At 38.4% G+C, this 27,584-nt stretch overlaps 2 protein-coding genes and 1 long non-coding RNA gene across 3 annotated transcripts in view; 1 reads left to right on the forward strand and 2 right to left on the reverse strand.

Moving 5' to 3' along the window:
* The window catches only part of rassf4a (Ras association domain family member 4a), a 44,674-nt gene that overhangs the window by 12,056 nt on the left and 5,034 nt on the right, over window positions 1-27,584 (forward strand). Inside the window, exons 2-9 of the mRNA XM_053621278.1 lie at window positions 9,866-9,948; window positions 10,054-10,129; window positions 22,492-22,640; window positions 23,611-23,687; window positions 24,077-24,243; window positions 25,402-25,503; window positions 25,637-25,688; window positions 25,776-25,897. Coding sequence (XP_053477253.1) covers window positions 9,893-9,948; window positions 10,054-10,129; window positions 22,492-22,640; window positions 23,611-23,687; window positions 24,077-24,243; window positions 25,402-25,503; window positions 25,637-25,688; window positions 25,776-25,897 — 801 coding nt within the window. The 5' untranslated portion in view covers window positions 9,866-9,892. The remainder of the gene's footprint in view (window positions 1-9,865; window positions 9,949-10,053; window positions 10,130-22,491; window positions 22,641-23,610; window positions 23,688-24,076; window positions 24,244-25,401; window positions 25,504-25,636; window positions 25,689-25,775; window positions 25,898-27,584) is intronic.
* On the reverse strand, window positions 5,175-6,920 carry LOC128605639 (C-X-C motif chemokine 9). The gene is made up of 4 exons (XM_053621280.1): window positions 6,732-6,920; window positions 6,420-6,549; window positions 6,243-6,326; window positions 5,175-6,052 (listed from the first exon to the last, which is right to left on the reverse strand). The coding sequence occupies exons 1-4, from the start codon at window positions 6,793-6,795 to the stop codon at window positions 5,953-5,955; spliced, it is 378 nt and encodes a 125-aa protein (XP_053477255.1). The 5' UTR covers window positions 6,796-6,920; the 3' UTR covers window positions 5,175-5,952.
* Window positions 16,395-20,533, reverse strand: LOC128605641 (uncharacterized). Its single transcript, XR_008385581.1, has 2 exons — window positions 19,932-20,533; window positions 16,395-19,779 (listed from the first exon to the last, which is right to left on the reverse strand). It is a non-coding gene; the product is annotated as an uncharacterized LOC128605641 (long non-coding RNA).

Below are 27,584 nucleotides of genomic sequence, written 5' to 3' on the forward strand. Positions count from 1 at the left end.
TCTTCCAGTTACTTCTTTACCTTTCATATCCCAGTTGTAGGTAAGCGTTTACATGTACTCCTATTGGTATCATTACCCAATGTAATTGATCTGACTCTGCTAGTTTCACAAGTGCGTCACCCAGAAAGGACTTTTCCAGTTTCTTCTCACTATAGCCTCCCATTTAACATATGATCACTCTATACTCACCTCCTTTAAGTTAGTGAGTTGTGTTATGCTTTGTAAATAATGACTTTTCTTTTTCTTCAGTTAAAGAAGCATTTTCGTAATAATCCTCATACCAGCTCTCCCTAAAAATGCGTTCTTGTCCCTCTTGCTTCTACAATTAATTTATGCTCCCCTAAATTTATGTCTACCCCTCTTCTTAGGAAGCATTCCACTAGCCTACCAATAGGCAGCCTAACACCGTATACTTTCGGAAAACTGGTAACAAGACTCATCTAGTCAGGACTCCAATAGCCTAGATATATTCTGCAGTTTACTCCTACAACCCAATTCCAATTTACGTATGGCCACTCTTCTTCCATTTCTGCTATATTCTGTAATCTAGATATTTACATCAGGGACTTGTTATTTTTCCACTCTGTTAGCTACTGTCTTATCTTTCCCTCATCTATATAGAATCACTCTTTCCAACAATGATTACTAATTCCCCTTGTTTACACTATAGCTTGATGCACTCTCTCATTCATTGATTTTAATCCTTATAATTTAATGTGCTGCTGAAATCAAAAGAAAAGCAGCTGTCATGCAATTGATATGTTTTTTACTCATATATGCTCAAGTAGCAATAATGATTTCTAAACTGATGTCCACAAAAGTAAAGATCCAATCTGCAAATTTTAATTATTTCCTTTTTTAATAGCTTTTCTGAATATTGCTACCAGTAGAAGGCCAACTTCCTCCATTCTAGAATGATCCATTGTGTATGCTAACCTAAAGTTTACAAACCCCAATGGTATTTAATGTATAATAATCCCAATAATGTGGAACTAAAAAATAAAAAGTGTGTGAGGGTGAGAATTAGCCATTTATTCTACAGATTGCTTATCCGGGACCGAGTCTCTGCATCTGGGTCACAGCAGCTCTCAGAATCAACACTCTCTGTTTTGCTATTGGATTTAGCAACTAAACACACTTTTATAACTACACATTTAATCATAAACTTTTTACAGGATTGCTTTTCAAAATCCTTTTAACTTTTATAGCAAATCTTTAAGAGTGCTAAACTGGCTTATTGAACTTAGTACACTTAGGATTTATTCAAATAATGTGCTGAGCTAGATGAATTCGATTACTTTATTATTAACCGTGAACCTATTCCCCTATCTTCCACTATCACATTGCAACTTAGCTTTTTCCACTTTAATTCCGCCTAAGTATCTAATTCCTTATATGAAGTCAAATAAGCATGTATTCTTAGATCTAAACTGGGATCACCTTGTAAAAACATTACACATTAAACAGATATATAAATTATTTTATTACCGCAGTTTTGGCATATGATTAGTCAGGACACTGGTGGCTTTCTCTGTGTGTTCAACCGGTGGATGGGAAAGGGGCGGGGTTAGAGCTCCCTGCTGGGCAACCAACCCATAAAAACTCCTTACTTAATATTTTTATTTATTTATTCATTTATTTCTATACTTATTACTATACTTATTCATTTATTTCTATACTCTATACTTATTTCTATACTTACTTACTTACTTACTTACTTATATATATATATATATATATATATATATATACTTATATATATATATACTTATATATATATATATATATATATATATACTTATATATACTTATATATATTTATATATATATATATATATATACTTATATATATATATATATATATACTTATATATATATATATATAAGTATATATATATAAGTATATATATATACACATATATATATGTATATATATAAGTATATATATATATATATATATATATACTTATATATATATATATACTTATATATATATATATATATATACTTATATATATATATATATATATATATATATATATATATATACTTATATATATATATATACTTATATATATATATATATACTTATATATATATATATACTTATATATATATATATACTTATATATATATATATATACACTTATATAGGGGGCGCACGGTGGCTTAGTGGTTAGCATGTTCATCTCACACCTCCAGGGTCTGGGGCTCGATTCCCACCAGGGCCATGTGTGTGCGTAGTTTGCATGTTCTCCCCGTGCTGTGGGGGTTTCCTCTGGGTACTCTGGTTTCCTCCCCCGGTCCAAAGACATGCATGGTAGGCTGATTGGTGTGCCTGTAGTGTATGGATGGGTGTGTGAGTGTGTATGTGATTGTGCCCTGCAATGGACTGGCACCCTGTCCAGGGTCCAGGGTGTACCCTGCCTTGTGCCTGATGCTCCCTGGGATAGGCTCCAGGTTCCCCCGCGACCCTGAAGAAGGAGTAAGCGGTAGAAGATGGATGGATGGATATATATATATATAATTTTATTTTATTTTATTTTAACGAAGCCTATTAGTGTTCCTACCACCTTAGGTTGACCACAGTGGATCTATGCAATTTTATTTACAAGTTTATACAATATATTATCTACAAACTTATACATCTACTGATCTATACAATATTATTTATGAATTTTGCATAGCATAATCTTCCGGTTTTATACAACATTATTCATAAAACATGGTCTATGGACTTTGTACAGCGATATTTGCGGACTTTATACAACACTGCAATAACATTCATCCACATTCACTCTCTCTTTCACACAGCTCCACCTCCTATCATCGGACCAAAATTTCTGTATCTCTTTTTTTCCCTTTTTCTAAACCCAAACTTTTCCTACCCCGAGCAACACTTGCACCTGGCACCGTTTACACAACACGGCAATATCTCAGGAGGAAATAAGTTAATACTTATAACTTCTTCCAAAACCAACATTAAAACCTCACAATACTCACAACTCCATTTTTCGGAGTGCTATACTCTAAACACTGTATCCAAAACACAATACTCAGACACTACATTCGTTCATAATACTATGCTCAAAACACCCTGCTCGAAACACAATATTCATGACATGATATTCGTAACTTCAATATTCATAACTTCCATATTCATAACACAATATTCATTGTGTGACCCACCCGTGCAGTCCCGAATCAATCAACTATTAATTAATAATTAATTACCGATTATCATTTAATAATTAATAACAATTCAGCGGTATCCGTGGGCTTCCCAAAATACTTAGGTAATTCCCCCTGTCCACCCGTGCAGTCCCCAACCAATCAATTATCAATTAATAACTAATTACCAATTATCACTTAATAATTAATAACAATTCAGAGGTATCCATAGACGGGGTTTTCCCAAAATACTTTTATTATATAATTCCTCCTGTCTACCCGTGCAGTCCCGAATCAATCAACTATTAATTAATAACTATCCACCAATTATCACTTAATAGTTAATAGCAATTCAGTGGTATCCATAGACGGAGTTTACTTTCTACTCACCCGTAACAGTCCCTTTCTTCCTTATTTTATATTTTATTTTATAATTTCGTAAGGGCGAAAGGCGGTATCCATGAGTAAAAGTTATAATCTGTTATTAAACATAGATGTGCACATAAACTTCATTACAATGTACCCATCTATGCTTTTCACAGACGCATTTGCAATTGTTTATACCTTCATCCTAATCCAGTCTTAATATCATGCAAACACACTTTTTTAACTTCCAAATTTCTAATTTACTAGGTTCTTTTTAAGAAGGTAACGGAACTGATCCATCCCAAAGCGGGGCCTTCCCCCCTTCACAGACCATACAAAACTATAGCAGAGACTTTGATTTAACAGGTGTCTTCTTACCTTGTTCTATAGTTCGCCAAAGTTGTCTGGTCTGGATGGCGGAGCCGGTCCCCCCCGTCGGGATTCGGAGCTCCCGTTGAACCTCCTGGCTGGGGCTCGCCAATTCAATGCAGGAAATTTTGGGCCACTTCAGCCTGCACTGGCCCTGCTAGCTCACAAACTTAAACTATAACCTTAATTAAGCAAATCTGACTTGTATTTTTGGAGAAATAACATAGCAGAACTCGTGGAGACTGGATTCAGAAGAAGCAGGTTTATTCAGCAGTCAGCAAGACAGCAAAATGAACCCAGCTGAGCCCAGGGTTACACGCCTCACTCAAAGTGAAACATGCAACAACATACAATCGTTTACAATGTGTCTTATATACAGTTATAGCATCCATGTACCTATAGGGAGTGCCCTTATCACAATTCTGCACACCTGTCTTTTTTCCTCTACTGTGTTCTGGGCGGGTGCTTTATATGTTTCATTTTTTATGTCTTTTAATGTTATCCTTTCATCTAAATGTATGATCCAAAACCATCTACCCTGGTTCTTCTAGGCAGAACCCTGGACCTCCCATTAAGAGGAAAAAGATAAATACTTTTTCCCAAACATACTTTACTGTGCCTTTCATAAAGAAAAGATACGCATATATCATATGGTACACAGCCTCCCAGTAGCCCCTGGACAGTTAACTATAAAATGATGTATCCCCCAAGATCATGTGTAAAACCCATGATTGTTAAAAAGTAATTCTTTTATGTGTTTTTATTTAACTAAACAAAGTTTTCAAAATTCTTTTTCTGTCTGCGTTTGAGTGTGTGTGGGCATGTCTATTTTACATATGCACAAATTTTCTTATCTATCCCTGCAGGCTCACCTTGCTCGGGCCCCTTCGACACTTAGTTTTTTCAGGTCTAGAAAAGGAGGGTTTTCCTTTTTAATTTTTCTATTTTCCATTTTCTTTAATCTGATATAATTTCCCAACAGAAGTAAGTCTGGAATTACTGACGACTCGTTTCAGCTGTTCAGAATCGCTTCCTTCAATAACTCAATAACTATAATAAGTCAGTAACTCAGTTTGTCGTGCGCTTAGATTTTTGAAACTTTGCAGTCTTTCTTACATTCACAAACAGCTATATAACACATTACATGAAAGGTAATATTTGAAAAACCATAATAGGTTTAAGGTATTTTAAGGTAACTAAATCACAGTTACATACTCTGCTATATGTAGTATATCCTGTTGTGTCATGCTGTTAGAGATGAAATATTTTTTTCAAGTCAGTTTTCAAAACACCAGGCAGCAATAACAAAAGCAGTAAAATGATGGCAAAATTACTGTGACCCAGAAAATAGAATTGTGGAGAGTGAGACAGCTTCTCTGGTCAGTGTATGAGCAGTTTGTCTTCCCAAAGTCATGCCAATAGGTGGATTGGTTACTCTAAATTGCCAGAATGTGTGAACATATGTGTGATGCCCTGCGATAGACTAGAGTCCCATCCAGGGTGTAATACACTACAAGTGTATTACAGCCTTTGAACAAGTCCGACCTGGATAAATCCGTAACTGAAAATGAATACATTAATGAATTAGCAAACAGTAGTATGGTCCGAGCTTTCAGAAGCTGGAAGATTATTACATTATAACCAGTTCTTCACGCACTGTTGATTATTTGTTGTGAAATGCATGCATTAATAATGAAGTTAGAAAAAATAAACAAGACTCTTTTGCTTAAGTTTTTAAATTTATTATAAAACTTAGTGAAAAAATGTAATAACATTATTTTTTTTAAAAAGTATAAACAATGTGCAAAATATGTTTGACTGCTTTCATAAATCCTACTAAAACTGGTAATGAAACACGACCTTTTCACTGGATTATGCAGCAAAGACTGTGATCCAATGCATAGGAGTAAATCTTAGGAGTGCTGCTGTATGGTAACCTAGTTATGAATGGGGCCAGCCCTTCATATACACTTTGTCAACAGCCACACTGCTACAAATAGCTTGTACAGACTACTGAATCTGTCGAAGGTCCTGGTGTGGCACTGTTTATCTTTTGATTGTCTTTGATTTGGCACGCTGCTTCTTCTGACGCCGTGGTCTGAGTCTTCCCATGCATGTCTTCCCATTTTTACCCTCCGCCAGTTTTCTTTAAAAGAAATCAAGGCAATGAATCACTTAAATAATAGAGCATGGAAAGTACAAAATATGTTTGCACAAGGATTCGTGTCCTGAGCTTGTGTTCCACAATTTACAGGTTATAGCACTAAAAAATGTAGAGAGCTTTATGGAGGGTGAATACTTATGCAAGGCGCTGTGTTTACTTGGTGTATGCTTACCTGTGCCAGCATTTCAACAGTCTTTTGCCTTGACGTCCATGAGGACTTAGACACACTTTTCGGTTGTCCTTCTTCAGAATCACTCTACATTACAAAACACAGATTTTAAGATTCAGAGGAGCACTAAATAGGTAATCTGAACAAACGTTGGATTAATCTCGGGCCAGTGTTACTCACATGATCTCATCTCTCATACAGCCAGGTCTTTTTAAGGTGACTGTAAAATCTGAAAATGGTCCCCAGACTCCGTTGCTGGACTTTAGACAGACGCAGCGGTTCGGAACATACTGACTCTCTGCCCTCTGAACTGCATTAAAGAAACATGCCATAATTACATTTCTTATAGCTTTTGGTCTTTTCTGAAATAGCTATAATCAATATAATGAATATTTTAATTCATTACAAATGGATTGGTTACATATTTACAAGATATCCTAAAAGCCTTTTTCTTAATATAATATAAGTTTCAAAAAGCTGTGTGAAACTCACCTGTGAAATGGATACAGATTCCCAGAACCAGAAGAGCAGGGAAAGTGTGTAGTGTGGACTTCATTGTAACACTGCCAGAATTTTGCTCTCTTGCTTTTAAATACTGCGAATGGGATTTCCCAGCACTTTTGCCACTCCCTGGAAATTCCTTCACTATTCAGATAAACTACAGGGATTTATAAGAAATGGGATTGTTCTTGGCAGCCTTGAAAACGGGAGCAATGACATCTATTTTTAAAAGAGGCCTATGTCTATAGACTACGAGAATCTAGATTAGAGATGCAAAACATTTATATTTTTATTATCAGTTATTCATAAGAATGAATCAAGAAATAATATTTTAATCTACTTAAATGGCAGAGATAAATTGCTAGGTACTATGCCAGAGCCATATCTCCCTGCTGTTCTTGTGTGATTTCCTAATGAAGCAAAGCACTGTTGAGCCTGGCCAGTACCTGGATGGGAGACCACCTGGGGAAAACTAAGGTTACTGCTGGAAGTGGTATTAGTGAGGTCAGCAGGGGGTGCTTACCCTCTGGTCTGTGTGGGGTCTATTTCCCCAGTATAGTGATGGGGACACCACACTGTAAAAACAGCACCATCTTTCTACTCTATTCACTAATCCAGCTCACATTTTACCTGACAGACACACAAACAAACCAACAATAACTAAGAGTAGGTTTAAATTTCCTCTTTGTTTCGTTTGGGAACATACAGAGGCAGCACGGCTGACAACACTGAGGAGTTGCTGCCTAAAAAATTCAACATCAGATATATGGAACTATTGGATTTTACCCAACTGTCATGGCACACACAACAGCCGTTTGCAAAATAATGCAAAGGCAAGATGGGTACATTCAGGAAACATGACCAACTTGTATAACCACCAAGAAAGCACCCCAGAGAGTGTGTTGATATCCAGATAACATGCGCTGAAGTAAGCAAATGTGTTTGTAAAAAGCACTACTAGTGTTAATTCTATTCATGCTGGAAAGACATCACTGATACATTGACATTGTACCATACCAAGGCTAAAATACCTGTCGAAACGATCGAAAAAGTGGGTTTTTAAAAGTGGGTTTTTAACTTCTAAAAATAGTTGATTGAACGGAAGTCCAGAAAGGCTTTCTTTCCTTTTTTTCTGATCTCAAGATAACAGAGGTGGTTTTCTCAAGATAACGACTTATTTTTCTTGCGATCTCATGATAACAAAAGTTGTTTTCTCAAGATCACGACTTGATGTCAGAAAAATGTCGAAATGCATTACTGGGCATATATATAATACATCAGGGAGCACCTTAACAAAAAGTAGCTGGTACAGTGGTAGAATTATGGCCTTATAGCTTTGAGGTTCTGGGTTTGATCCTGAGCTCAGGTGACTGTGTGATGTTCAACTACATTTTTCCCAAATTTCCCCTTAGGGATCAAAAACAAACAACGAACTAAGTAACTATGGATGCAGACTAGTCCCTCAAATTGACTGGCAGTGTAACTGAGCACCTGTTCAGGATCACTATAGTGTTCACTACCTTCTCAAGTGGCTGATCCCAATTTGTAAAAATAAGGCTGGGAAATTTGGGAAAAAATATAGTCAATCGCCACACAGTCACCTGAGCACATGATCAAACCTGCAACCTCAAGGCTGTGATGTCGGAATTCTACCACTGTACTTTCTCTTAAGGTGCTCACTGGTATAGTATTTATGCCTAATAATGAATTTTCTCATATAAAATAAGTCATGATCTTGAAAAAACAACTTTTTTTATCTTGAGAGCACAAGAAGAAAAAAAGTTGCATGGCCTTTCTGGACTTCCGTATGAACCGGACTTACTGAGTCATTTCTCAGGTGTACACAGAACGTTACAGAGAAGTGCAATAAAAACCAAAACAATGAAACATGAATAGCTTATTTTTAAATGCTGAACAAAAAATGTAACTCATGTATTCAGTATTTATATATCAAATATTCACTCATCTGTCAATCACCTTTACATTTATTGCACTTTTAAATACTGAACACATTAGTAGTCATGGTGATGTGTATTTTATGTACTTGATTTATTTGCTTAATCTGCTAGAGTGTTTTATTTTAGAACTAACGGTTTACGTTTGGTTGGGAAGTGTACTTTATTTCAAATTAGTTTGAAAAGGTACTTTGGCTGAAGTGGTCTCTGTTGTACTATGCTATTTGCTTTGAGTTTCCTTGTAAAGCTGTATATTTTCATCAGTAGGGAATTTAATTCATTTGTTCTGTTCAGTAACTTGCAAAATAGGCTTAAAAAAAAAAAGACTGAAAAATGAACACGATAATACCGGGAAGCGTGATCCATCCTGAAAAAATTATAATTTTGCCAGATTGGCCCACCCCAACTGTTTTAGTATATTAATTTCAATCACCAAGTTTTCGGGTGTGCTTACTTTTAATCCTTGTGTACACTGATGTGATCTTATGAAAGGCATGTTTGCTTTTCGTATGCAGCATTATAACAGACATTTACTGTTTGGAGTTGACTTATCAGCGTTTCATTTATTCCTTTTTTCTTTCTTCATTTATTTCTTTTTTTTTTTTTTTTTTACTTGTGTTGTATCTGTCACCTTCACATGAACTAGAAACAACATAAAACATTTTTTCTTACTGAGTTCAGTCTGACTGCTCCATTTTCTAAGCAAGAATCATGTGAAGTCAGTTGATCTGTTTTTTGTGTGTGTGTGTGTGTGTGTGTGTGTGTGTTCTGTACATCTGCATTAAGAATGTTGGGCCTGAAAACAGGTTTGTGACACAGTGCTGCTCCACTTAACTGATTATTCTGACTAATCTTTGCAGCTGTAATCTAGACCTTTTTGTATTTGGATGAGTGATCTTGGAGATCAGTTTAAAAAAAAAAAACAACCTCTGAGGTGAAATGTCAAGACATGCCTGTTCAAGCTTGCTTGTTGTGACATGACTAAAGGTGTAAACTCCAAGAGGTTTTTTCCCCCTCCTTAATCTCTGGCATTTACTTTCACTTGATCCAGCTCCTGAAGCCACTGAATGGAACACCACGGCAGTGTTTTAGCTAAACAATGAATCTTTGTTGTCTTTGTTTTTTTCTATGCTTTGATTAAATGATCTGTCTCTCACTCACTCCATCTAGTTGAGAAGATAACGGAAATCTCCCATCATGAATCCTGCTCAGATCCCCTTTGTCAGAGTGAATGAAGAGAAAGTCATTTCAAAGTGAGTTCAACTCTGAGTTCAGATCTTTATTTTGAGCATCTCTGTTGTGCTGTCCTAAATTCAGACTGCTTGTTTATTTGTTTGTTTTTTTTATCCTTATTTAAGGTCAGAGCTGTTGTCCCTTTTAAAAACCTATAACTGCTACCATGAAGGAAAGAGTTTTCAGCTCCGCCTCCGAGAGGTATGTGCAAACTCGTATACCAAAAGGTCAATCCAGTTATCAAGCTAATGTTTACTGTCTTGGTCTTGTGTTCGAGTTCTGTGGAAAAGGCTTTGAAAGGCTATTTGTGATTAAGTTTCAGGAAGTAGTTTAGCTCATACAATGGATAAAAAAAAATCTCCACTCCCTGTTAAAACAGCAGGATATTGAGATGTAAAAAAATATCCACCTTTTAATGTTAAAATTACAACCCGTGCACTGCCATTGAAAACCAAACTGACACATTTCAGAGAAAAGAAAAACTTAGAATAACCTAATTGCTTAAGTGTTCACACCACTGAATGAATGGCTCTTGCAGTCGAATGCAAGCAAGAAGATGACAGAAAAATCCTACAAGAACAGCTGAGATTTATTTGGAGTTAATAGTCACTTAAGTTGAAGACAGGTGTGTACTAACTATTATTTCACATGAGCTTGATTGGTTGATTCTTAACACACCCACATACACAGTTAGAAAAGGGTGTGCACACTTAAACTTACCTTTACACTAAAGGTTATTCGAAATTATTTATTTATTTGTTTTTTTCTTTTTGTTGTGTTTTTTTTAACCTTTTTTTTCTCTGAAAGGTGTTACTTTGGTTTTACAATACAATATTACAATACAATGACATTTGTTACAGGTTGCAATTTTTACATTAAAGATGGAAATGTTCTGATATGTTTTATCTTTGTTTTACAGTGTTATACTGTGTTATAACAACTCGCCTTATACATTACAACTGGCCGTGTACAGTAATATGCCTCAAATGATTACATTTTGTGTACAGTTTGTGAAATGTCAAAATGTTAGCCACAGTATACTACTCAAGATTCTCAAGATTATATTTGTAAAACATGTTGCTAACTTCAGCGATAGTATTATCGAGGTTTTTTTAGCTGAACGGTGAAGCGGAGCGGATTCTTGATCTTGACATGACCCTATTGTGGACTTTGCAGTTTATTCTTTCTTCCCAATGGCTTAATAATGCTTTATATTTGGATCATTAACAGCACTATGCAAGGCAGACAGGAAATGTTGTTCAATACTGCACACAGCAAGTAAATCCACTGGAACAAACATGCTCAAACATGCTATAGCATGATTAAACTCCTGTGTACAAAGCAATGTTCATGAAGACAAGGTTTGCAAAGGTTGATGTGGAAGACCTCGAGCCCCCACCTCAACCCCACTGAACACCTTTGAAATGATTTGGTATATTGACTATGGCTCAGGTCTCTTTGCCCCACATCGGTGCTCGAACCCATTAATGTTCTTGTTGCTGAATGAGCACAAATCCCTACAGCCACACTGAGTTTATTATGACAGCAAAAGGGGGACAAACTCTGAAATGTGATATTCAATAAGCACATATGATTGGGATAGTTAGGTGTCCACATATTTTTGGCCATATACTGTATGGCTCATATGAATGTCACGCTCTGAAAGGCTTTTTAAAAATATTTCATTTTAAAGGAAACATCAGTGTCCCAGGGAGAGTTTCAGTAACATGGTTTGGTTCATTCTTTTGTTCATTTTTTTTTTTTTTTTTTTTTTCTTCTGGTTAGTTTTTTTTTTAGGGGGTTTTGGCTTCACTTGTCATTCATGGAAAATAGAGACACAATTGAGGCTCTGATTGTGAAAGTCTGAATGATAAATACTGTCCTGTTGTTTGGATTTGCTGTATTAGGTCAGCCTAGTAGGCAATTCCCAGCAGTCAGAGCTGCTTCAGGAAGGATGACCAATGACAAATGAGTGACAGTGAGCTAATCACAGAAAGTGCTTTTCCACTGACCTGACCTTGAAACTGCTGTTTACAGTTGATGAAGTCAACTGAACTTCATTTAATGAAGTATTATGATTAGTATTCAAGAAGCATCATGATTAAAGTTGGATCTCCCTTACTAACAACCATGTGCAGGTTATACCGATCAAGTCCATATGTTTGTAAGATGTTTGTTGCAGTGATATTACTTAACAACAGACTTAGAGTGGATATGTGCTTGAACAGGATGTGAGTCAGATAAGTAAACAAAGGGTGTGTTCATTAATGCTGAATTTTCTGCCGTGTGTGTGTGTGTGTGTGTGTGTGCGCGTGTGTGCGTGTGTGTGCGTGCGCGTGTGTGTGTGTGTGTGTGTGTGTGTGTGTTTGTGTGTGTGTAAATAACAAACAAATACTGGCTGGCTATTGCTTATATAACTTGTCTGCTGAATCTACAGTGGTGCTTGAAAGTTTGTGAACCCTTTAAAAGTTTATGTTTCTGCATAAATATGACCTAAAACATCATCAGATTTTCACAAAAAATTCTAAAAGTAGACAAAGAGATCCATATTAAACAAATGAGACAAAAATATTATACTTGGTCATTTATTTATTAAGGGAAATGATCCAATATTTTATATCTGTGAGTTGGCAAAAGTATGTGAACCTCTAGGATTAGCAGTTAATTTGAAGGTGAAATTAGAGTCAGGTGTTTTCAATCAGTGGGATGACAATCAGGTGTGAGGGAGAGCCCTGTTTTATTTAAAGAACATCTGATCTTCACAACACATGTTTGTGGAAATGTATTGTGGAAACAAACGCATGAGATTTCTGAAGACTTGATGAGAGTTGTTGATGCTCATCAGGCCGGAAAAGGTTGCAAAACCATCTCTAAAGAGTTTGGACTCCACCAATCCACAGTCAGATTGTGTACAAAAGGAGGAAATTCAACACCATTGTTACTCTCTCAAGGAGTTGTCGACCAATAAAGATCACGCCAAGAGCAGCATGTAATAATCCGTGAGGTCACAAAGGAGCCAAGGTAACTTCTAAGCAACTAAAGGCCTCTCCCACATTGGCTAATATTAATATTCATGAGTCCACCATCAGGAGAACACTGAGGAAGAATGCTGTGCATAGCAGGTTGCAAAGAGAAAGCCACTGCTCTCCAGAAAGAACATTGCTGCCCGTCTGCAGTTCGCTAAAGATCACATGGACAAGCCAGAAGGCTATTGGAAAAAATGTTTTGTGGTCAGATGAGACCAAAATAGAATTTTTGGTTTAAATGGGAAGGTTTATGTTTGGAGAAAGGAAAACTGCATTCTAGCATAAGAGCCTTATCCCTTCTGTGAAACATGGTGGTGGTGATACCATGGTTTGGGCCTGTTTTGCTGCATCTGGGCCTGGACAATTTGCCATGATTGATGGCCATAATTGGTGGAACAATGAATTCTGAATTATAACAGTGAATTCTAAAGGAAAATGTCAGGACATCTGTCCATCTGTCCATCTGTCTCAAGAGAAAGTGTGTCATGCAGCAAAACAAGGACCGTCAGCACACAAGTCGCTCTACCAAAGAATGATTAAAGAAGAACAAAAGTTAATATTTTGGAACGGCCAAGTCAAAGTCCTGACCTTAATCCAGTAGAAATGTTGTGGAAGGACCTGAAGCAAGCAGTTCATGTGAGGAAACCCATCAACATCCCAGAGTTGAAGGTGTTCTGTACTGAGGAATGGGCGAAAATCCTTCCAAGCCGGTGTGCAGGACTGATCAACAGTTACCGGAAATGTTTAGTTTCAGTTATTGCTGCACAGGGGGGTCACACCAGATACTGAAAGCAAAAGTTTGCATAACTTTTTACCACTCATTAAATAAGTGACCAAGTATAATATTTGTATCTCATTTGTTTAATTAAGTTCTCTTTATCTACTTTTAGGTCTTCTGATGATGTTTTAGGTTATATTTATGCAGAAATGTAGAAAATTCTAAACACAAGCTTTCAAGCACCACTGTATACTCCTTCTGAGACTTGTATGTGAAGCAGTCGTAATACTCAAGTAATTAACAGTCACAAATGTTGAAGCGGCATTGTATTAAAGCACATAGTGCATAGTGTACATAGTGGTAACGTATAAATCGAGCAATTTGAGGAAAAAGAAAAGCTGTGAACCGTTGTAATGGACTTTATGTCTTCATATGTGGTATCTTTGTGTAGATGTGATTAGAATGAATGATTTGTTATACTCCATATCCATGTCATCAACTCTTATGCTCTTATTTACTGAGTGCAGGCTTCTACGCTTGAATATGAATTTGTCCACACTTTTTTTTTTTGGTCTGGTCTTTCAATACTTGCATGCAAATAAGGAAGAAGTTGCGACATGTGGCTGAGGGGTTATTGAATAAATAAGACGTAAAGATCTTTGAAAACTGGGGGGTGAATAGAATGCAAGATATCCTGCATTTTCTGAGGGGAACAAAAGAGGACAGAAGGCTAGATATGAGTAACAGGACTGGGATCCAGTGGGAAGCAACTAAAAAAAAAAGTCATGCGAGTGAGAGGTTTCATGTAGGAATGAACAGTAAGATATGAAGTAAAGTAAGACCACATTGCTTTTCATGCATTTTCCTGTGTTCTTTCAATCATCTTTAGTAACTGTCTGGTCAGGGTCACAGTGGTTTAAATTAGGTATTAGTGTGCTTATAGTTACAAATAGAACTAAATTCATTAGAAAATATTGTGGGCAGGTACAAACAAAAATAATATCAGCATGAGAGGGATTACAGAAAAACATGCTACGTTCAATTCTAGTTGAGAACAGTTATGAACTAGGGTGATGTAGCTGAGGACCTGTCCGAGCCAGAATTTGCAGACCATGCTGATACCGCTGCATTTCCACTTCTGTTTTTAATGGGTTTTCCAGTGTTTCCAAGAGCATAGTGGTTCAAATGAAATTAAGAACAAAAACCCCTTCTGGTTTAGGTCATGGCCACTTTGGGAGTAAATCAGGAAACGGATATATGTCTGGAGTACTTCTTCTTCTTCTTCCCTTTTTCTTTTTGAAAACACCATAATTTGTACATTGTACTCATAAGGCACACATCTTTTTGGAATATACATGTACTTATTAGTTTATTAGCTTGTGCAAAAGTACTCCTATAAAAAGCACACTGTAGCACATCTACAGGTTGTCCTAAAAGTCTTCATACATAGGGGATATGAACAATTTTTAGCTAAATGTAACTTTATTTAAAAACATCCTTTATACGATTGCCATTTTTTTGTAAACGCACTGAGTCATCTCACCCATTCGTGATGAACTCGTGTTAACACATCCGGTATTATGCGTGTAATTGCATGTCCTTGCACAACTTTAAGACAGATTCCCAATCCAGCCATGAGAATGATTTCAATACGTTCTTCTTTTGTCAAAGGCATATATATATATATATATATATCTGTGTGTGTACATACATACATATATATATATATATATATATATATATATATATATATATATAATATAAACTAAGTATGAAAAACTTTGAAAGACATTTTGCTAAAAAAGTGTTAATGGACCTATACACTCTCTGAGCACTTTATTAGGAACACTATATTAATACTGAGCCTCACTTTGCTTTCAAAACAGCCTCAATTCTTCCTGGCATGGGTTCAACCAGATGGTGGAAACATTCCTTTGAGATTCTGGTCCATGTTGACATGATTGCATCATACAATTCCTGCAGATTTTTCAGGTACTGTTTCATGCTGTGAATCTCCCATTCTAGCACATCCCAGAGATGTTCATTTGGATTCAGATCTGGTGACTGGGAAGAACACTGAAGAACATTGAACTCATTGTTATGTTCATGAAACCAGTGTGAGATGACTTTTGCTTTGTGACATGGGGCAGTATCATGCTGGAGGCCCAAAGTGTACGCAGAAAACATTCCCCACACCATTACAACACCTCCACCAGCCTGGACTGTTGACGCAAGGCTGATTGGGTCCATAGGCTGCATCTGAAATCGCATACTGTGACAGTACGTGCTGCATTTGATGCAGTACGTACTGCACGGCTGTTGAAACAGTACGTACTAATCAGTATGTGTGTGTATTATGACTACAGTCCTGGATATACTACAGCTGCCATGTTAGCATTGTCACTGACAATTTACCAGAATTTATTCTGGTATTATTATGGTCTTGTTTAACCAAGGATTAATACTTAAAAAGAGCCGATGCTGTCTTCCACGATTTTTTTCCGCACTAGTCCCATTGCGTACTGCAAAATCTCGCCAGAAGCAGTATGTCATCCGAGTATTTCTCACCTACTGTTTCTCGCCTACTGAGAATTCGAACATAGTACCCCTCTGGCATACTGCTTTTTGCCTACTGTGTAGTAGGGTAGTATGCGATTTCAGACACAGTTATAGATTCATGCTGTTGGTGCCAAATTCTGACCCTACCATCTGTGTGCCTCGGCAGAAATCAAGATTCATCAGACCAGACTTTTTCCAGTCTTCAACTGTCCAGTTTTGGTGAGCCTATGCCCATTGCAGCCTCAGCTTTCTGTTATTGGCTGACAGAAGTGGAACATAATGTGGTCTTCTGCTGTTGTAGCCCATCTGCTTCAAGATTCAACATGTTCTGCATTCTGAGATGCTTTTCTGCTCACCACAGTTGTACAAAGTAGTTATCTGAGTTACTGAAGCCTTTCTGTCAGCTCCAACCACTCTGGCTATTCTCCATTGACCTCTCTCATCAACAAAGTATTTCTGTCCGCAGAACTGCCGCTCACTGGATTTTTAACAATTTTTTGCACTATTCTGAGTAACTCTAGAGACTTTTGTGTGAAAATCTCAGGAGATCAGCAGTTATAGAAATACTCAATCCAGCCCATCTGACACCACAGTCAAGCCACAGTCAAAATCACTTTTTTTGACTTCACATTTTTCCCCATTCTGATTGTTGATGTGAACATTACTTGAAGCTGCTGGCCTGTACCTACATGATTTAATGCACTGCACTGCTGCCACACAATTGGCTGATTAGATAATTGCATGAATGATTTGGTGTACAGCTGTTCCTAATAAAGTGTTCGTTGAGTATCTTACAGTAGAAATGGTTCGGTATATCATCGACGTATTGTCTGCACTTACACGTTGACGTGTTGCCGAAATTTTAGATTTCAATAGAATTATTTGCTTTTAAAAAAACAAGATCTTAGTGAAAAACAGGGGGTTTATGGAGTGGATAATATCACAAATGCGTCAGAAATACATGTAAAATAATTGTTTGCTTGCACAAAGGTTAGATTCAATAGATAGTAGTCTATAGCATCAGTCTTGTGTGATAGTCTCCCGACTTAATTTTGTTTGAGGCTATGTTGTTATTAATGTCATCCTGCCCCACTAAAATCTGTGGTCACAAGCTACTGCTGGAATTGAGGGATGGCAGCATTCTCTGCTTGTGGTAGAAGCATTTTGAACACATTCTGCAGTGTGGGCTTTTAACCAGCAGAGGGAGCCTGCTGAATGCTAATAATCTGCAGTCCCCTCAAAGTATTGGAAATGCCAATTCTTTTGTTTTTCATATACACTGAAGACATTTGTGTATTAGATTTTTAATTAGATTAAAAATTAGACTACTCAATTTTTCAGGCCATGAATAATATAGGAACAGGTGTTTCTTGTTGTCCAGGTGTGCACTGTTAGATTGATTGTTTAAACAAGTAATAGCTCTGAATTAATAGCTGAGATGTATTTATTGTATTGAAAAGACACTTTAAGGTTTATTTATAGGCATAAAAAGTAAACATGATGTTTGATTATTTTGACAATCTGTACCCCATTTTAAAAACTGAAGTCACCTATGGCAGTAAAGCATAGGGTTCCACAAATGCTGTGTTGTTAGTACTGTTTATTTTTGTTTCAGTGTAGAAGCTTTTTGCTATCAAAAAATAATTTATAGACGACTCACACAAGTCTGTTTGGTTCCATCATTCTCAAATGATCTCAATTTCACATGAACAGTTGCGCTTTGGTGTTGGAGCTATGGTTGCTGTTATGGCCTTAGGACTGCAATTACCACATACAATTTTGCACTCAAGTCTCCTTTAGTGAACAGTGGATTAGTTCAACAAAACAGACTTCATATAAAACCATAATGAACTTTCTTTTACTTTCACACTATCCATTGTTACTCAGATTAGGATGTGTTCCCTTCTGAGTCCGGTTCCTCTCAAGGTTTCCTCCTCATATCATCTTAGGGAGTTTTTCCTTGCCACCGTCACCACTGGCTTGCTCAATAGTGATAAATTCACACATTTAAAATCTGTATCTTCTGTTTATATGTTTCTGTAAAGCTGCTTTGAGACAATGTCCTTTGTTAAAAGTGCTATACAAATTAAATTAAATTGAAAATTGAATTTCAAGTTATTGTTGTGTTGCGTACTGGGCACGAAGATTCAGGTCTTCTCAATTCTATCAGTGCCGTGTAGATACTTCACGTACTATTTCACATTGTTTTCATTACATAATGTGCAAATTAACTATTTTATTAGACACTGAAATACAAAGAAGTATATAGTCGGATGAACATTTATGAGGAGGCCTGTACAGAACTTATTTACTAGGCTAATTATTTTCAAATAAGCTGTTATATTCTATGATATTTTGTTCATGATGCACAACTATAGATGTTTATACCAGATGTATAGGCATCTATAAGGGTGGTTTATAGATACCATTATAGAGATTTTGTTATAGGTCAGGAAGAAGTGCTCTCTAGCTCATGTCAAATATTATGTATAAATTAAGATGTAGGGCTTTGGATCTTAATTTGGTGCTGGTTAAATAGTGATGGTTGCAAATATGTCTTTCTGAGTAAATGAGTGCAGCAGAGCTTTTTTTCATGCATTTTCAGTCAAATTGCTAAATAAAAAATAATCATAACATATTTAACATGTTTGTGTAGTCACAGATCTGGATGTAGCTTGATAATTGCTAATATTAACATAAAATTAGACATACTCTCAGATTCATGGTCACAGAATGGTAGCTTTTTTTGTCTGTATAATTTTCTTTAAAACTCATTTCAGGTACAGTCATGATCCTTAAGGTTTAAAATGGGTTTTAAAGGTTTACAGTTTACCAAAGCTGTTTCAAAATGTTCAGTTGACCCTACAATAACCACTCTGACTGACTGTGTTTTCAATATGTGCTATTGCTTCCTGTTTGCACTATATAGATTTATTTAAAGGATCATCATAAGATATTTAAAAATAGCTTTAAAATGACCACATTTCCAAATTTTTTAACTTTTTTAAAAATATACAATGTAACTAAATACAAAAAAAACACACACACACACAAATAAATTAAGCTATTACTAAGTCCACATCCAACATCATCCAGTGTATCTTTTCTCAGTCCAGTGCAACACAGTTCCATTGTGTGTAGTTTATTACAGTAACCTCAGGGCAGCTGGTGCACTGTCAGTCCTGTGCAGCTCATCTCGAGGTGCAGGTAGCTGCGTCTGTGCAAAGAGCCAGTCCACTGGGTCTCGGTGGCTGCTGGGTGTGAGCTCGTCTAGACTCAGTGTGGCTACACGTGACCGTGGGGTCCTGTAGGAGCAGCGAAGTGGGCTGCTACTTCCCAAGTGTTTGTCCAGAGGCTTAGAAAAGAGACAAGGCCTCATAGTCCGTACAACCCGCACAGGGCCGTATGCAGGCTGGGCCAGCTTTTTAATGGAGTCGATATATTCCTCCATAGACTGCGAAGAGCATCCCGTCTGTGAGGCATCCTCGTGTGTCTCTGTTATTGTGGGCAAAGGAGCCACGGATAACAGCAGTCTTCTCGGCTTCATGCTGGAGAGGCATAAAAAAGTTTGAGTGAGCTACTTCTGGATGCTTTAATTGTAACGAAAAACAAACAAGAAGCAGTGCGCACACTGCAGAGGTACTCTTTTTAAGTGAAATTAAACTTCTGAAAGACTTTCCAAATGAAAGCAAATACTTACCTGTAGTAAATAGATTCTCGAGTCTTGTGAGATACAAGGTAGTCCTCATACTGCGCTGGGTCAGAGAGCTACTGCGTGGCTTAGTCTGTGAGGTGGGTCTGATCTGCTATTCAGGGAAAGCCTTTTATACTGTGACTGGGTGTAAGCCAGGCTCATGACACTAAATATAGCCATGCACTGACCTCGCTCTCTCTGGAGGAAGTGTGTGTGTGCTGGGCTGAGAGCATGGAGGAAGCTGTGGCGTGGCAGATGACCATGCTTCTCTGCTGCAGCTGCCCTGATTGTTTATATTTCGGACACAATGAGGCCTTGGGAGCACTCGGCCCTCCACCTAGCTCACACAGGAGAACACGCACACTCGACCTCACTCAGTCTGCTGCCAGCAGCACATCAACCGCTTCATCCTCTTATATACTTACAGGGCCTCAGGGATCCATGTGGGAATGGGTTTGGAAGGCTTCAACTTCTCAGTCATCTGTTTTATTGTTAGTGTGGTGAATGATTATTTCAGGACTGACATGTTTTAAGGAAAAGCAATACAGCATTCGGCTTTTTTTTTTCTTCAGAAGTAGTTAAACATGAGTGGAAATGTCGAGTGTAATTATACTCAAGTCAAAGTACAGGTATTGTGTGAGAAGTATAAGGAAATGTTAAGAGTCCACACTTATACATGCATATTTTTTGACCCACATTGCAAATGCATATCAAGTCAGATTGTATGAAAAGTGGAAGATTGAAGTTAAGGTTTAGAGTTGATACCTTTTGATAAACCTTGATTCATGAAAACAAAGATTAGCCACATCACCTTTATTTACAAAGAGGGTTATGAGAGGAACTCACAATCCTCATTTATTGTACATATAAATGTGCTGCTAGTTCCTTGACAACATCGAGTGACTGACTCAGTGTAACAACAGAAAGCAAACATGAAAGTATGTGGAAAATATGTACTGAAGATGGATTTACAGTCCTGAGGACAAATACAGCCAAAATACAGCGACAACACAATACCCAGAAATGTCTTTGTGTGCCATGAACATGATGGTCCCTTTGCAAGGTGTGTAGTTATGTTACATGTTACTGATATGATAAAATGTTCAAACGTTACACTAATAATTAAATTATGAATCTGGAATAAAAATGCAGGCTGGTCAAGGCTTGGGGCTGCAGACAATTCATAAAGTCCATTGAGGTTTGTTTGCTTAAAAAGTTTGGAAACCCCTTGATTTAATGTATGAAGAGCAATTGAGAGTAATATGGAGTTCCTGCTCAAACTGATGACTGTGGTTTGCACAGAAACACAATTGATTAGATAAGTATGATAAGTAACTGGCCAAAAAAAAGTCTAAATGTAAATAAACCTACTTTAAGACTTGCATTTCTTTCTTTATGGAAATGTAATTGAGTAAGAGTAATTAAAGTATAATTAAACATGAATAAATACAAATCCCATTAAATGGTACATTATTGTATGGTAATGAAGTATAATGAATTATTAATTGAATAAAGGGCGGGTAAATTAAGTAAATTAAATAAACTACTATAATTAAGTAATTTCTACTACAAATATAATTAATGACTGTAAATCCTCTCAGCTGTTTTGTTGTAAGAAGGCTATAAACTTGAATTTATTGTATCGGTTGTTACTGATTCATTCCAGGCCCAGAACCTGGAAACATGCTTTCTACTGTAATACTGTCCTTTGCCAGACATCCTGCACAAACAAGATTAAATTAAGTGGACTAAGTTCTATTTATTTAGTGAATTATTTCTCTGATCGGTGTACTAGACATTAAACCATATTAGATTATCATTAAGCAATAGTGAAAGTATTAATTTAATGTTGGTATAAAATGTATTATAGCCGTTTGTTTTCCATGTGCTTACCAGTGAGCATTGCTAGCCAGGATTTAGGACACCATGTTCAAGGCAGCTATATCTGGCGTTCAATTTTAATCTGATGCTTTTTGGCCATGTCAAGTGCAGTGCTCACAGGAGGAGGATTGTCGGAGGATTATCCAGCTAGTTCCTGAAAGGATTAGACATGTGTTCACATGGCACGTTTTTGCTTTCAGCTGCTATACTGCACTTTGTAGTTGTACATGACCTGATGTGACTCCCTGAAACTACTGGAAGTGGACATTCAAAGGTGCAGAATTATATATATATATATTTCTAAATAAATGAACAGTGATATAGGTTGAAAACACTTTAATTATTGGGGGTACTTTCTGATATATGAATCTAGACTGGAGTTAAGAATATCGTCCATATGCATTTCATGTTTTACAAAAACAAAAGAATGTGGACGTGACTTAATACAGCGCTGTGTCATGATTCAGTATCACACTCCAAGAAATGACCTAAGGTAGATTGTCTGAAGCGGATACCTCCCAATGTGACTTTCCACTGCTCGATAGTCTCAGAACAGGAGTGTTGGGCCCCTGACTGCCTTCTAGCACGTAGACTTGAAACAGAGCTGGGCTGATCATGAGCCAACAGGATTTCCTCTGTCCAATAGAAGAATTAACGATTATTATTATTTCTTGTGTCACTGCAGGAAGGGGGCGAGTTGATTATGGAGGGTTTACTCAACATCTCCTGGGGCCTGAGGAGGCCAATCAGACTGCAGATGCAGGATGACCACGAGCGCTTCCACTTTGCCAATGCAGGATTCTGGAAGCCAGAGAGCCCAGGGAGAGACCATGGGTGGGTGGGACTGAGCTACATCCACTTTTTAGCTTTTGCCTTCATTAAAGTAAAATCTGAATCTTTTATTCCTTTCATCGTCTCAGTACATTTGTTATCTAAATACACATGAAATTGCTGAGCAAGCACAGGTTGAGTGCAGTCATAATCCCCTTTGACACTCCCTCCTCGTTCTCACGTGTAACACCCTCTTACACAAGGGAATATTAAAGTTCCATAAGCATAAGTCTAACACTCTAGTGACTTTGTCATACGTCATACTGTATGGTTGCTGGAATTGCTGCATCAAGACATGCACCAATCAGCCATAACATTAAAACCATCTAATATTGTGTAGGTCCCCCTTGTGCTGCCATAACAGCTCTGAACTGTCAAGGCATGGACTCCAAAAGACCTCTTAACGTGTGCTGTGGTATCTGGTACCAAGATGTTAGCAGCAGTTCCTTTAATTCCTGCAAGTTGTGAGGTGGGGTCTTCATGGATCGGTTTATTTGTCCAACCCATCCCACAGATGCTCGATCGGATTGAGATCTGGGGAATTTGGAGACCAAGTCAACACCTTGAACTCTTTGTCATGTTCCTCAAACCATTCCTGAACAATTTATGCAGTGTAGCAGGGCGCATTATCCTGCTGAAAGAGACCTCTGCCATTAGGGAACACTGTTGGCATGAAGGGGTGTACTTGTACTAACATCCACATGAATGCCAGGACCCAAGGTTTCCCAGCAGAATACAAATACGTTATAGGATACAAATGGGAGAATTTGTATCTGTATACAGTACATCGTATTTAGTAACTGCCTGGTCAGTGTTGCAGTAGTTTAAATTAGGCTACTTATTTGTTTATGTTTTGGGAATAGAACCAACTAAATGTGTTAGAAAATGTCACAGGCACATTAATTAAACAGAGTTATGTTTTATAATTAAAGTGCACTAAATCTTCTGTGCTATACATTCTCTGTGCTGACAGGAATGAAAATCAACAGAGTCCCATTCAGTTTTCATTTGAGTCCAACAACAATGAAGTTACTGTACCAGCAAAAAACAGTAAGTTCAAAAATACTCTCTAGCTTTTTGTTTTCTCTGCTTACCAATGACGGACAGATCAAACTACAACAAAACCTTTTCTATTTGTGCACTGGCAGTGATAGTGTATTGTTTATATTTCTGTATTGTTTATTTTTAGCCATGTTGTTTTTCTAGATCGCTTATCCATGACGGAGCATTTCCGCTATGTACACGGAATTTGGAATACACGGAATGCACTAGCCACTGTTCCTCCAGGTGTTCATGCAGCGAGCGTAGTTTAGCATTTTGCTGGAATTTTCACAAGTGTGTTTAATTTGTGATGGTGAATTTGTACACAAAAGCATGTTTCAAAGCGTGAAAGTACTATAGTAAAAATGTGTTCACTGGGTTTGTCCTGTCTTCTGTAGGTTTTGATGGCCTTAGCTCAGAAGAGGAAACTCCTCAACTTCCAAGAACCAGAAGTGATGCCAGCTTCATGAACATCCAAAGAAGGTCCAAACAGCGATCCTCAGGAGACTTACAAAGGGTTAAAAGGCATCGCTTCTCCATCAATGGGCACTTTTACAACCACAAGGTGACGTTACCTTAAGAAACATTTATAATTTCAATATCCCATATTGCAGAGTTTGCATGTTCTCTCCGTGCTGCGGGGGTTTCCTCCGGGTACTCCGGTTTCCTCCCCCAGTCCAGAGACATGCATAGTGGGCTGATTGGCATGTCCAAAGTGTCCGTAGTGTATGAATGGGTGTGTATGTGAGTGTGCCCTGCGATGGACTGGCACCCTGTCCAGGGTGTACCCTGCCTTGTGCCTGATGCTCCCTGGGATAGGCTCCAGGTTCCCTGTGACCCTGAAAAGGAGTAAGCGGTAGAAGATGGATGGATGGATATCCCATATTGGTAATCTGCTTAAATGTAACTTCTAACAGAGAAGAAACTCGCATAATGGATGTCTAAAGGAACATCAGCAAAAATGAACACAGCACAATAGTGTTTGTCGGGAACTATCACACCCTGTGGCTGGTAAAGGGCCCTTAAGCTGTCACTAATGACTGTAGCAGCATGTGTAAAGGGAAGTGTTGGTGGTGGTGTGAGTCCTGTGGGTCAGAGAGCTGTGATAGATGGATGCAGGTGTTGAGAGGGAGTACTTTCCTGTGCAGGCGTTCCTCTGGCAGCAACACGCGTTTCGCAAAGGCCTGTCACCTGCTTTTCTCATCAGCACTCTTCAAGGTTAGGGATCATCCTGGTCATGAAGGTCTTTCTGCAGATGTGGAGAAACTGGAAAGGAAGCTGTGTGTTTAAACGATTCGTCTTCGGGGCGGATGATGATGGTGGATTGGTATGCTGCCCTCAAGAGTGTAAAAGTAAACTAATGAACAGGAAATAAAAGAATCACACATGAATATATGTGTACGTTGGCAATTCTTATGAGCTACATGACAAGACATGAAATAAAAAAGTAGGGCAACATGCTGTAAGTCGCTGTATTTTCTTGTGCTGACAAACAGTTTGTTTTGGATTGCAAAATAGAGAAGAGATATAAGTTTGCTCTCTGTGTAGGATAATGATGGAGATCTCATGGACAGGATTAGATCAGCATTTAGGAGTGAATGCAACACTGCTGCTTTACCTTGTGTGTCTTTTTTAAATAGTGATTGAATAAAAAAAAAGATATTATTCATTGTAGGTTCTTTATGTGGCAATAGCTACAGTAATTAACTGTTTGCATTTTCAGACATCGATCTTCACCCCAGCTTATGGGTCAGTAACTAATGTTCGTGTGAGCAGTTCAATGACAACACAACAAGTGCTCAGTCTGCTACTGAATAAATTTCGGGTATGTAATTTTGTAATATTTTGACAGGACTTTGAGAATATTACCTGAGTGACCCCTCTCATATGAGAAACCCTTAATAATTCTTCGTCTTCAACCCTGAAGCTATACACTTTATCATACTGTGTTTCTACAGGTGGAAAATAAAGCGGACGAATTTGCACTTTATATCGTCCATGAATCAGGAGGTCATTTTTTATCTCTTTGACTTTTAATTACTGCCAGTCTGGTGTGTATTTATGTATAATATTTGTAATATTTTTTTTACCATTCAGAAAGGACGAAGATTAAAGACACTGAATATCCCTTGGTGTTGCGTGTGCTGCATGGCCCATGTGAAAAAATTGCCAAACTATTTATTATGGAAAAGGATCTGGGTGAAGAGGTTACTTATGATGTGAGTCTTTCTGCCTGTATCATTAAACACGTGTATACAGTCTAGTGGTCACGATGATGCGTATATATGTGTGGCGGTCTGAGAAAAAGCATCTGATGTTGTTGAAGCTGAAATCTGGAAAACCAAATCATCCAAAAACGTGATGTTTCTGCCAGTAATGTACTTTGACATGCCTACATAAATATACACTCACAGGCCACTTTATTGGGAACACCTGTACGTCCGCACATTTATGCAGTTATCCAATCAGCCAATCATGTGGCATTAACACAATGCATAAAATCATGCAGATACAGGTCAAGAGCTTCAGTTAATGTTCATATGAAACATCAGAATAAGGAGAAAAATGTGATCTGTGAGTTTGATCGTGGCATGGATGTTGGGCTGGTTTTAGTTTACTTGGAGTGGTGCAACAAACAAAAAGCATTGTGAGCAAAATGTCTTCATGCGGTCTCCCTCTCCCACCCTCTCACACTCTTGCAGTCTCCTGCCCTCTCACTCTCTCCTTCTCCCGCCCTCTCACTCTTTCGCAGTCTCCCTCTCCCGCCCTCCCACACTCTCGCCGTATCCTGCCCTATCGCGGTCTCCCTCTCCTGCCCTCTCACACTCTCGCAGTCTCCCGCCCTATCGTGGTCTCCCTCTCCTGTCCTCTCACACTCTCCCTCTCCTGCCCTCTCACTCTCTTCCTCTCCCCCCTCCTCACACTCTCGTGGTCTCCCTCTCCCGCCCTCTCACACTCTCCCTCTTCCGCCTTCTTACACTCTCGCCGTCTCCCTCTCCCGCCCCCTCACACTCTCGCGGTCTCCCTCTCCCGTCCTCTAACACTCTCCCTCTCCTGCCCTCTCACTCTCTTCCTCTCCCGGCCCCTCACACTCTCATGGTCTCCCTCTCCCGCCCTCTCACACTCTCCCTCTCCCGCCCTCTCACGCTCTCCCTCTCCTGCCTTCTCCCTCTCCCGCAACTCTCACACTCTCGTGGTCTCCCTCTCCTGCCCTCTCACTCTCTCTCTTTCTCGCCCTTTCACTCTCTCCCTCTCCCGCCATCTCACACTCTCGCTCTCTCCTTCTCACTCTCTCCCTCTCCCGCCCTCTCATTCTCTCCCTCTCCCACCCACCCTCTCACACTCTCGCTCTCTCCCTCTCCCGCCCTCTCACTCTCTCCCTCTCCCGCCCTCTCATTCTCTCCCTCTCCCACCCACCCTCTCACACTCTCGCTCTCTCCCTCTCCCGCCCTCTCTCACTCTCTCCCTCTCGCGCCCACCCTCACACACACACACACTCTCCCTCACACACACAGGTGCTTGCTCTCTCACGGTCACCCTCTGGCAGTCTGAGAACTAGGGACAATAAAGCAGTGTGACAATAAATCACATGCCATAAGTCAGGTTGCTTTTGTCAGAACAACAGCCCCTGAACCCATACAGCTGCTATCAAATTATTCAACCCCCATTGCAAATCAGGTTTATTGTCAAAATTTACAGACTTTCAGCTAAATCGTACCGACAATAAAAAAAGATGCCATCTCGGTGGATGTGTGTAGTGCAGCAGGTGGTGGCATTCAGAACAAGTCGTGGCACTATGGTTGCATCATCAAGATGCGACAAACCACATGAATTGTTTAAACATGCATACCAATTTGTTTCCAAGAAAGTATCAAAACCCTGTCTGCTTGTCACAGGTGCTCAGGC

Source organism: Ictalurus furcatus, chromosome 3, assembly GCF_023375685.1.
Source record: "Ictalurus furcatus strain D&B chromosome 3, Billie_1.0, whole genome shotgun sequence".
NCBI lineage: Eukaryota > Metazoa > Chordata > Actinopteri > Siluriformes > Ictaluridae > Ictalurus > Ictalurus furcatus.

What these genes read in the sequence shown, in the direction of transcription:
- LOC128605639 (XM_053621280.1), bottom strand. Translation starts at nt 6,795, where the DNA reads ATGAAGTCCACACTACACACTTTCCCTGCTCTTCTGGTTCTGGGAATC. An exon ending in AATCTGTATCCATTTCACAG is followed by an intron (nt 6,550 to 6,731) that starts GTGAGTTTCACA and finishes TCTTTAATGCAG; the next exon opens with TTCAGAGGGCAGAGAGTCAG. An exon ending in CTGTTGAAATGCTGGCACAG is followed by an intron (nt 6,053 to 6,242) that starts GTAAGCATACAC and finishes TTTCTTTTAAAG; the next exon opens with AAAACTGGCGGAGGGTAAAA.